The 12,452-nt window shown below is 42.9% G+C and overlaps 1 protein-coding gene across 2 annotated transcripts in view; it reads right to left on the reverse strand.

Moving 5' to 3' along the window:
* The window catches only part of ARID5B (AT rich interactive domain 5B (MRF1-like)), a 107,241-nt gene that overhangs the window by 11,634 nt on the left and 83,155 nt on the right, over window positions 1–12,452 (reverse strand). For both annotated transcript variants that reach the window (XM_009325832.1, XM_009325833.1), the window contains one exon: window positions 7,479–7,576. In XM_009325832.1, the coding sequence (XP_009324107.1) occupies window positions 7,479–7,576 (98 nt within the window). The remainder of the gene's footprint in view (window positions 1–7,478; window positions 7,577–12,452) is intronic.

Consider the following 12,452-nt stretch of genomic DNA (forward strand, 5'->3'; position numbering starts at 1 on the left):
CAAGAGAAGTCTTGTCTTTTTTACCCTGATGCTCTTCAAAAGGGATAAATCTTGGAGCAATGCTGTCAGTGTAAGCATGGGAAACAAGCCCCCTTCAACAGCAATCAGCTGGTGGGGATGGCCAGGAGCAGGAGGCAGCTCTCCTGGGCACCAGCGACAAATTCCCAGCAGAGAAGAGGGGAAAGGAATAACCCAAACTCTAAGGTTTCAGCCTGTTTTCCAAAATAGGAATATAAAATACATTGAGGAAATCAAGCAGTGTGTTCCTCAAGCCTGATTTTCCTGGACCGCATTGTACAATCCAGGGGTTACGAAAGCAAACCTCACGTGCTTTTGTGCAGAACACAATAGCAATAGGATTATTTGCATTTGTCTGAAGTACAATACTGGCATGTATTTTATCAGCAAAGACAAAATATGTTTGAGTTCAATTTTCTTCCCAAAGAACCTTCCTTCCTTAAAGAAATGGCTCTTTCATCCTTTCATCAACAACTTTCCTCACAGCCCACTGGGAGTGCTGGTGGGTAATGAGAATGGCTCACTGCTGAAAGGTGGGAACTGCGCTGCTGTAAGAGAATTCAAAGACGCTTTGTTTTAAGTAAACTGGAAATTAGTGACATTACAAACACAGCTGTTGATTTAGCTGCACAGCCAGGCGAGGGAAGCTCAGGCACTCTCGATCCTATGGCTCAGCAGGGGGAGATGAACAACCCCAGTCTTTTACCTTTGGTACAGATTTACTGCGTGGGAAAGATTCAAAGGAAGGGTGACGGGGACAGAACAGCTTCCCCAGGTCACTCTACCAAAATCTCTGCAAGCCTCTGTTTTGGTCACAGTCACCATTTCTGCATCTAAAGGCAGACAAGCATTTTGCTCGGTGGGTCCATATAGTCCCTGCAATGCTTGGTCCCTATGCTCAGGACAAGCTTACAGATGCCATTTTGCATTGCCTGTGGGGTGCAGGTCTCTTGGAGGGACTCCAAAATCCTGCCGACCGTCTCTGGGAGCTCTCAGCCACATCTCCATGGCACAAAGTTGAACAAAGTAGGGGCAACCCCTGCCATGTTAGCAAAGTCTTACAGTAAAGTACAAAGTGGAGATTCCCAGCGGACCTGGGGAATCTGAGGGGAAAGATCTTAGTCTCCACCCCTGGTGCTGCTACTGCAAAGGAGAGTGGCAGATCTCCCATCGCGCAGCACCCTCCTGGGGCAACTCAGCTCCCAGCAAGGAAAAGGGGCTTGTCCCCTTGTGTCGACCCTGTCCCTACTCCTGGATGTCAAGAAATGAGGTTACGGTGCAAGACACACTTTGCCTGATGTTGACCAACCACGGGCACCCAGCTCAGGTGTGAGGAGTGCTGGGACCCCAAGAGCATTGGACGCACTGCACAGCCTCAGCGCCCAGTAAGTGTCGACACACATGTGTACGGCGGGCACGCCTGGGAAGTTCCCTCTGCTTGGGTGACAATCCACCTGGGAACACTGGGTAGGACACGGCATCCTCCAATTCTGCTGGGACAAACTCCCAGGTGGAAAGAAGGATGTGGCTGGGAAAACAATTCCCTGGAAGGAGAGAGATCATCTGTTTCCAGGCACTGGAAGGCAGTGCCTGACTGTCCAGCATTCTTGCACCCAAAGACTCCCGCTGACTCCAGTCCTGGCCAGTAGGTCTCTGAGGCTGTAAACCCAGTCCTGAAGAAATTTTGAAAAAACTGTGTGTTCTCAGATGTTCTGAATGGACAGCTAAGGATCTGTTTTAATCGTAAACAATTACATTCCTCTGTCATCTGATACTTTTTAAATTTTGGGGAGGGGGGAAGCTTTCTGAATTTTCAATAGTTCCTTTGTTAAAGCATCTGTTACTCACATAATTGAAAAGATGTTTGTTCAGTGGTATGCTTGAGAGTACAGTTATTTAATCTTAATGATAAAGCCCTGAGGGCAGAAAATCATAAGTAGAAACCTCTTGTTATTTATCAGAAAGAAAAAAAACCAAACCAAAAACCCAGGAAAAGAAAGAGAGGACTGAGACACCTCATCTATCTTCAGGCTTAAATTTGTGCTTGATGGAAAACTATTGAGACAATTTGCAACTTGCGAAGTTTTCTGGGAGTCTGGGACTAGCTGAAGCGGGAGGGGGGCAGGAAAGTGGGGTGAAGACAAAAATAAAACAACCAAGTTAGTACAACAAGAAAAAAACGCTGCATGGCAAGTTTTTTTGGGTCAAACAAAGAGCTAGCAGTAGTTTACAGCATGACATAACACTTGATTAATTTTGCCTGAGGATGTTTTCACACTTAACAGTGTAAATCAAAACCTTCTATTAATTACAATGTGTATTAAAAAATAATCATAAGCATTTTCATGTAGATGCTATACTAGCCTCCTATTTTTTGTTCTCTCTAAAAGATTGGCTGCTATTTCCTACAAAACTCCACTGAAATGCTTACACGTTACTAAAGTTATCCAAACGCTTTAACAAAACCAAACAGCATTTGCATGGAACGCGGGGCTCTCTTGCATATTGAATTACTGCACAATATCCTTAGGGTAGAGAGACTTTACGGCTGTTAAAGGGAAACCACGTAAGGGACTTATTTTGACCCGCCTTGTGTTTCTGATAATATATAATATTTATGTGAGCGATTTAGACAGAAAAATGGCAGAACGGGCTCTGAACTGTACAAAACACTGTATCTCCTGGGGTTTAGTCCCCTGGGAAGGGACAGATGTGCAGGGTCCTCTGCAGGTGCCCAGGGGCCACACTCACAGTCAGAATAAAACCCTCCATAAGTCTGTGTCCAAAGCATGGGCACAGCCACTCTGCTGGATTGTGAAGAACTACTCCCTGCTGCAGGGACCCATCTCACCTATCTGCTCCTCATCAAGTCCCAGGTGGTTGTGGCTCTGCAGAACACTTTCCTACTCAGCTGCCTGAATTTGATGAGAGCATGAAGCCTAATAAATCCCCCTCCAGCAGGGTTGGACTGGGACAGTCTGGTTTTCAAGGCGCTAGTGGCTCGTCATGGTCAGGGTACAAGCTACACTGCTGAAGAGCAGGGCACGGCCCGTGGGAGCCCCTGGGTCCATCCCTGCTGGAGACCCCAAGGGAACCAGGCTTCCCGCAGCACCCAAACAGGTCAGGAGGGCTACTGCTCTTTGGGACCGTCCAGCTGCCTGCCATGACATCTTTGAACACTGACACATCTGTCCACCAAAGCAGTCGAGGAGTGTTACCACATGCCATTGCACACCACGATTCCCCGGCCTGTGCGTGTTTGTGTGCAGCTCGTGCACAAGGTTTGCTTTGGAGGAAACCAAGATGAATCACAGACAGACTTGGAGGCAGAAAAAGGCCCCAACAGGCAAGTGCTCGTATTTTTGTTTTGTCCAATGCATTTTACTGGAAACTTTATATGCCTTGCAAAATAGAAGGTTGGGGTTTTTGGTTTGGTGGGGTTTTTTTGAGGGGGTCGTGATGGTGTAATATTTATGAAATATCCCTAACAACCACGTCACCAGCACTGCAGAAACACAGCCTATCGTTCACACCAGAAAATTAAAGCTGCCAATCATGTGTTTTGTGTAAAAGCAAAAGAAACCTCAAACCCTGCATGTGAAAACCACATCTGCATTATTAGGGGAAGGCAGCATGGAGAAGAGTGCTTCGCAGAAAAGTAGCCGTTTCTGAGGGTTTCTTGATAAGAGAGAGAGATGTAGGGTACTGACAAGGGCTGTTAGAAGAGTTTCACAGGAAAGGTTCAGGCTGAATCAGCTAATACCAACCACACACGCCTCTAGCTTTCTGTGATCATGCAAGGTAAATGCATTAGAGGAGCACAAACGAAGAAAGTAATGACCAAAACAACAACAACTCATAAGCCCTGTACGGTCCGAGTCATGCACAGAGCAACAGTCCCACAATGGGAAAACATTAATGCTTTTTATATTGGTAATCATCTGTAACATGAGCAATTAAGTACAGTACTAATGGACTATAGCCAAGAGCCTGGTACTAATATTAAAAACTGACAGAGATGAATAGGTTTGGAAGGAAAACTAGGCTGACAAAGACATTTTTATGAAGTGCTTGGGCCTATTTGGAATAACCCAATCAGAGGCAGGTTCAGACCAGCCATGCTACAGTGACAATAACGCATTCATTGGCATTATACGATGCCTGCTATGCTTTAAATAAAAACACCCATTGCTTCTACTCAGCAACCTGCACTTTCATTATTATACTCATTAATAAAACAAAAGTTGTCTAACTAATATACAAATAACACTTACTGAAACACTGGCAGCCTCGCCTTGTTTTAAAATGAAACCAGTTACTGGAAACACAAACCGTACTACATGAAAAATGAATCAGTTGATAATGTACACAAAATCTTTCTTTCCCTTTTACCAGGGAAACAAAGCAAACACTGCACCGACTGAAGCACTCTGCCTACCTATAGCACAGGGGCAGCAACCACCACAACCCCTGCTCCAAAACAGGGGCGTCTGGAGAGGGGAGCAAAGCTCTCCCTACAGTCTTCAAATCTGGCTTTGTTTCAGCTTTTGCCATCCTTGGTACCACGGGTCTGCAGCAACATGCTGACTTTTTAGAAGTTATAAGCAGTTTTTGAGAAAAGCAACATTTCTTCATGGGATTTGCTAGACAGAGAGGCAATACTGCCCTTTCCATTGCTTGTTTTTTTTTGTTGTTTTTTACATCACCACCCCCACACCCCCCCACACCCCCCCCTTGAAGGAGTGTGTGAAACTCTACCTTGCAGAGGGGAACTTGGAGAGGGCAGGAAGGTAGGACGCAGTACCTGAATGGGACATACGTGCCATTCCACTCCTCAGCATTCTAAGGATGTCACTGAAAGGTCGCTGCCACCTAAGCAGCCTGGATATGTTAAAGCCGGTGCAAACAGTTAGTAGCTTCTCTGTCATCTTGGAAGAAAGCTAGTTAACACGGATGCCCTTGAGATCTAGTTGTAGAGATGAATGGCAAGGCTAAGTAAAACAGCAGCAGGATCAGTGAAGTTAGGGAACTGCCTGTTCTGCCTCCAGTAAGCAAGGAAAAGCCAGTGGGATTCAGAAAGGAAAAATCATGAGGTTTATTCAGCATTTACTTCCCAGCTTAATTCAATTTCCAGTTTAGCTTTACAGCTCACCTTCAAGTTAGAAAATGCATGTGTCCTGAATCATGAATGTGTATTCCTGCACGGCAGTTCTAGTTTTAGATTAAATGTCATCTGAGCACTCTGGCTATAAATGAGCATTACATTTACAGGTGCTGTAGTTAGAATTACCAGCTGAAACAAACCATGACAATTTCATTTACTTTTTGCCAAGTCTGAGGCTTAATACAGCTTTCCTGTGGTGGAAAAGAAGTGTCTAACACCAGAAATCCAGAGATTGGACCAGGCACTGAGGGTTTTTGTATACGTGTTTTGATTTTTCAGACCAGATTTGGTAAAGCATATTTTAGGTAAGCTTCGGGCTAACCTAAAAATCCTAAAAGATGTTTTCTCCAAATGCCATCTTTTGACAGCCTGCCACAGAGATCTGGATAACAGGTTCTGCCTCGTACCAGGCCTAACCAAGAACTACACAATGGACTCTGGCATCCAAGAACTCAGATATGAGCTCTTCAGTGTGCTAAGACCCATCTTAAGCATAAACTAAAAGACTCCTCCTTCCTCAGACTGGCTCAAGGCAAGCAGAACTGCTTTGGGTAGCCTGGAAAAGCTTCTGAATCTTGAAGGCATCATGAATCTGCTCAGGTTTTCTACTGAGCACAATGGGCTTTGTGACACTTTGCAGCATAACCCTGAGTAACTGCTGAGTAAGTCACACATACAAGTCTCTATGGATCGGAGGAGTGCAATTCAAGGGTTTTGCATGTAAAAAAATAAACCACCAGCATGAAAGCAGAAGAGACAAGCAGGAGTTCATGGAGTATTTTTGAATGGCTCATTTATTTTTCCACAACTACAAGAGACACGCTTTCTCGGTGACTCTAGGATTTCAACACAGAGCCCAGCAACACGTGCTCCCTGTGAGACCTAAACCCACAGAGACCTAACTCTCGTGTGTGCCTGGGTCTCCTCTGTCAAATAAATAACATCCTACACAGCACATCTGGCGAGGGAAGACCCAGACTGCCAGTTTGAAACCCATCAGCTGGTTTGGGTGCAAGAGGAAGCCCTGAGCCTCTCAGGGCTGTAATGATGGAGGGGAAGAGCTGAATACCCGCAATCTGATGAGTCAATTACAACAATCTGTAACGTTTGTCTGCAACGCAAAGGCAGGGAAAAGCCCCGTTTGACATGCACAGCAATTCACTCAATTTGCTCTGCTGCTTGGCTCGATCTCCAGAAAGCTTCTAACTCTAACTTTTATGGTGGCATTACATGCAACTTCTTTGTGCACCCAAGTCCTCATGTTGGAGATGTCTCCTGTAAATGAGGGTGATCAACCTTCCCCTCTGTGAGGAGGGCAGCATCTCACTTGGAGTGGCCAACATATAAGGCACTAAAAGAAGGTGAAACACTGCCCACTGAGCACAGCTCTGCTGTGCTGCCTTGTGCACAGGCAAGTACAATCTCTTCCTGACGCCAGCAAAGTAACTTGTTTATGCCCAGGAATAAGAGATTGGACTTTCCTTATCTGAGCCTGAAATTGCAAAGCTTTTATTAACATTTGCTTGTCTAAGGGAAGAAAAAAGAAGAAAAAAAAAAAAGAAAAAAAAAGAAAGAAAAAAAAAGAAAAAAAAAAGAAAAGGAGAAAAAAAAGGAAAAGAAAAGAAAAGAAAAAAGAAGAGAGTTGTTTCTAAAAACCGTACCAAACCAAAACAACATTCCAGCTCCAGTATTTTTATTCAATGCGTGCTGGCTTCACAAGCCCTGGAAGTTATTATCTACATGGGAAGAATAAGAAATCAACAGTTCTGACCAGCAACAATGGCTGCAGAGAAAGAGGGGGCAGCAGCTTGCAGGCAGGGAGGAGGGAAGGAATGCAATGAAGAGGAGGAATGCAATGCTCTGCATGACCTACAACATTAACAGCACCCTGCATTGTGGGCCACCCCATTATTTTGATCACAACCACAATTTACTTAATTGGTATTCCTAAAAAATGACAGAAGACAAGTGTTTGCATCAATTAGCTGTCGTTTCTTGTTTTTCCTTGAGTATGTTTTGCTCAATTTTTCAGCTTCTTTAACCGGAAAGCTGTTGTAAAAATTAAGATACGTACCAAAGAAAAATCAGATGCTTGTTTTGTTTATTTAGTCACTGGAGACATACACTCTGGTTTAAATTACAATGGATTATCTGACTAAACTGTTGGGGGAATATTTACTATATCTTTAAGAAGTCTCTCTCTCTCTTTTTCTCTAATTCTTTATAAAACGCTTTGAAGGCTCTCCAAATTAATTTTTTTCATTATTAAACAAGCATTTCAGATTTGTTATCTTACCTTTCATAATGTCTGCGAGTACATGTAGCAGCACTTGTGCTTCCAGGGTTACCACCTAATTCATCATAAATATGTTTCCATTGTCGACGGGCTGTTATCTGTAAAAATGGCAATGGAAAATTTAATCTTGCATCTTTACAGATTCTACAGCGTTTGAGTTCACAACAACAAATGCATGTGTGACACTTTCAGAACAGCATGTACTACAAGCACTATAAAAGCTCCTACAGAATATATAAAGTGCACAGAGCTTTGGGTGTCTTTTTTTTTTGTAAGTTAACACTCTATTTTCTTTCTCTCTAAAATGGAGTGATCTGACTGATTCATTATCAAGTCACAAGCAATACGGCCTCACAAAAGAGAATCTCAATCAATATAGGGTCATTAACCATCAGAAGTTATGCAAACAAATCCCATGGTGAATTATGAAAATGAAGCTCAAACCATACTCAGCACAAATAATGATTACATAGTTATTTTAACTGAATTAGAGAAAATAAATCTGCTGCAAAACCCAAATCCACCACAGAATTCTGTAAATCCACAAAAGCATAGTCCGTAACTCTGTATGTTACAAGCTGTTTATTTTTATCCATTTATGTCAGTAAAATATATAGATCAAATAGTAATGAAATCTTAACATACTCCAACGTTAATATTTGAGCTATGTACTTTATTGGACCACGCTGATAAAAATAAACATCTTGTAACATATTGAGTTGCATACCATGGTTCTGTTTTTTTGTACAGAAATTAGGATTATACAGAATAACAGATGGAAGACCTGGCAAAAGAATTGTTTCTGAATACCACTTCATTATTTTATATATTCTGCTATATTTAAAACAGGAAGAAAAACGGGAATAGGACAAGCACACTAGATCACCCTCTTTTGCCTGCAGCTCATAAAGAAGGCCAGTGGAAAATTGTGGGGGCAATTTGGGGAGAATTTTGTCATTTTTTTGTGGAATGCTGTGGATTTTAATATATTCAGCCCCAGAGGCTTCTTCGGAGTTACCCACAGAGCAGTCAATGGCGTTTACTGAGGAGCTAAAGGCAGCAATCAGAAGAAAACAAATATTACAACTTGCAATCTGAGGCCTGCAATTTCAATCTAAACAGAGGAGATAGCTACCGTCATTAAATATTACAGGGTAAGAGGTGTTTCTTTTTCGCTCAATATAAAAGGAAAATCCTTCCTTTGCCAAAATTATTCTCCGAAGCCAAAAGCATGGCTGGAGACTTATAATCTGATAATGTTACAATTTCTTCACGTTTACTGTTTGTACAGTTCTCCTTAGAAAACATTAGCACCTCCAACTCACTTTTAGTACCTGTACATAGTTTGCACTTACAGATACTTGAAAAAAAAAAAAGGGGGAGTATCTTATCTTAAAACTCATTTAAAGCAAAATGGACTGACTGCATTTGCTAATTTTATTTTCTGTCTTCTGTAACCAACCCAAAGACCACAGGCACAAGAGAGAGACTGCAAGGATAAATTCTGCACAAACAAATTTTTAAAATAAAAATCAAAAACACTCATCTGAGGAATGGTTAGGTTTAAGTCTATTTTGTTTAAGTTCTTATGCCATCTCTTCCACAGGCTACCCACAGTTCTACCTATTATTATTACTAAAGGTGTTGAAGAACTGGAGTCCTAATGAGCCATAAAGAACATCACCTCCCGAGAATATGAATAGATGCTCCTTCTGCAACCTGAAAGGTCAAAAAAGAGTTGGACCAAGTACCCTGCTGTGGAGGAATACCTGGAGGGGAAGCTACCTCTGGTCCTGCCTCCCACACCTATTCCACCAGTCCTTGGGACAGGCAAAAGACAGAGGCATGGCCAGACAGCTCTTGCCTTCTGGTAGCTCCCAAAAATCACAGATCCCCTGAGGACTACTGCAAATGGCTTTACATTAAATCAAGTCTCTGGCAGCCTCACCGACTAGGGGAACGAAGATGCACAAATCCAGTCTGGGGTCTGTGCTCTGGCCCTCTGGCAAGCACAGCCTGGCTGGCTTGCCAGGCGGTGGGCGAGGACCTGATGCTTTGGTTAAGTACAGTGATGGTGTGCAGAAGCTATAAATGAAAGCAAAGGATTAGTCAGCAAGAGGACTACTGCAAGTCCCCTTTTTAAACATCCCAATGTGACTAAGAAGCATGGTCTCCATTTTTAAAAGGAAAATGGTAACCTTAGAGCCCAAGTCTCATTAACTATGAGCTGACTAAAGAGGCGATATGCAGGCTGGAACATCAATAAACACAACCATCTTTGAGGGGAAAAGGGAATCCCTTTGAAATAATTTTTGGTGTCTCTCTCCTCTAGGCTGTTTAGAATAATAGTATTTACACAAACATTTGCCCAGCTTTATCCAATTCTGCCTCTGCAACGGACCAGAACTCCTTGGCAATTAGCGGAGTTGTGCCCTCCCATGTTACAGAGCTAAGTTTAAATTTGACATTCCCTGAAACGATTGTTATTCTAACAAAGCCTGGAGTTGAGTTTGCCCCTGCTCTGGAAAGTTTAGTTTTTATGCTTAATAAACTTCAAAGGACTAAAGTAACTGATAAATTACATCCTTAAACAATCAGAACAAAATGCTGCACTGTGTAAACTTCACAGTTGTCATGCAGGGCAGCACTGCTCAAGCTGGATGCTCATGCTGACCACATCCAAATCGAGGACTGCTTTCTTCTCTCATACAAGTCCCTCCCAGCCCCCGCAGTGACTATGAATTTCCTGAGGAGCCAGGAAAGGGCAGTGCTTGGCAATGCTTTGCTTATGGTTGCTGTTCATACCAAAAATGCCTGCCTTGGCTGCTTTTACACAGCAGTTTTAACCCTGAAAGGGCTCATATGTGCTCCTGGTTAGTAACGTGTCCATGACAGGACACAAGGAACAGAAAGGCAGATAACAAAAGGTATGAAAATGGCAAAATATTTCAGCTGCCCAGGCAGGGAATTTTCCATAAACATTCAAGAGCAAAGTGTTGGGTTTTTTTAAGGGCATGGAGCTATAGTGGCATAAGACAATTAAGACCCTTCAAAAGCTTTAACAAATGTCCTGAGCGCTTTCATTTCACACTTTTGAGTAATTCAGCTCCAGTTCCTGGACGTAAGTTGACCTGCTCCAGTAGAAAACATACAGAAGACAACCTTTGCTGCTTTAGTTCTCCAATTTGTTTTTCCCTAATCCTACCAGCATATACATCCCTCCCAGTGCCTGCCACATTTCTAGAAGTGCAGGATGCTCCAGGCTCCCCCATTAATCAAGGCAATTGCACAGGCCAGTCTCATCTCTGACAGCTTCCCATTCCAATGCTGGCTTTAGTTTAAAAGTAGTCTTCTGGTTTGCAGACCCCTCCCACAATTTGGGATTGCTAGGATAGCTTCACAATCCTAGAGCTGGGCCCATTGGGAGCCAGGAGCTTTGAAAACCTCCGTGACATCTTTCCCAATCAGCAGAATTTGGAGTTAAGCAAGAGACTGGTCTGCCCAGGGACCTGAGAGCAGATCTGATCTGGTTCCTATAAGCACAGTATTAGGCAGTGACTGGTACTCAAGAACAACCAAATAAAAGCAATGATCTTATCTATTAAAGTAGAGGACTGTTTATACACATGCTTTTAATGGTGTCTTCTGCTTTGAGAAATCTTACGAACTGCACTGCAATCTCAGCTCCCTTCCTCATGAAAAGGCTTCTTGCTTATTTCCTGCTGCAAATCTAATGGGGAATTTTCTGGTCATGGTATGCGATGTTCACAACGCTCTTCAAAACAGAGCTCTGGGTATTAGCTCTGTATGAAACAAACCCAGGTAGCTTTGCATTCCACTGATATATCAGTTTCATCGGGCCTGCCCAGACGCAGGACTGCTGCATGTGTCAATCATTAATTTTTAAAAACTAAAGCACTTTATTGTTGCTTCCAGGAGGCAGCAGCTAAACGGGATCCCACCGACCTTTGGCAACATTTAAGCTGCTACACACCGAAGGTTAAGTTCCACCTAATTTTCTTTTTACCCTTTATCTCTCCAAGACATCTCCAGGTAGAGTCCATTCAGCACCACAGCCCTCTGCAAACATGCCAAAGCACTCCTCTTCTGTTGGCTCAAAAGGAAAAATGCCACTTCACGACTTGCCAAGGACAACTCTTTAGATAAGTCCTGGAAGTTTCCCATCTATGAACATCTGCACCTTTTACTCACTTGACTTAGGGCAACTGAGAAAATTCCAGGCAATGGCTGTTAAACGCCACTGCAGCTTGAGCCCCCTAGAACGTGACATTGTTTTGTATTTCATCCAGGGATTTGGGGACATTTTAAACCATTCATACTGTGAAGGTCTGCTATAGAGAGTGCTTTCCAATGCACTCTCCTATTATTAGTAACAAAGATGCTCATTTCAACTATCTTTGTTTAAGAGAAACATGATCCCACCAATTCCAAAGAGACAGCTTCATCTGTTAAGGACTTAAACCAATTTGTACGGTTGCTATTTTTATTAAGCCTGTATTATGTCCGACAAGAAGTACATGGGAGTGTGGTATTACACAGTTATAGATGACAACTAACTAAGAATTAGTAGTCAAACAGATAATGGACAGATGAGAAATGACCCTCACAAGTACTCTAACTGGAGAGCCCTTAAATATGACATACGACACACAATCATGACTTGGCACTTCTAGATATCCCAAATGCATATGCTGTATGTACAGGTAATACTCTCTGTCAAGCCTCACCGGATCCATTCCAGCCCCTGATACATGACAATAAAGGAAAGTCAGACAGATGGCTAAGAAAGTTGTTCTCTGCACCTCGAATCCAGTCCCTGGCTGTTTTCATTCACTTTTAGATCCTTAACCAACAGGACTGGACTCAGAGGTCTTGCACTGTTCTGTGAACCTGGGCAGAAGCTGGAAAACACCGTACATAATCTCTGCTTGTTTCTCAAAGATGTTTTTAAAG

Source organism: Pygoscelis adeliae, unplaced genomic scaffold (genome assembly GCF_000699105.1).
Source record: "Pygoscelis adeliae isolate BGI_AS28 unplaced genomic scaffold, ASM69910v1 Scaffold4, whole genome shotgun sequence".
NCBI lineage: Eukaryota > Metazoa > Chordata > Aves > Sphenisciformes > Spheniscidae > Pygoscelis > Pygoscelis adeliae.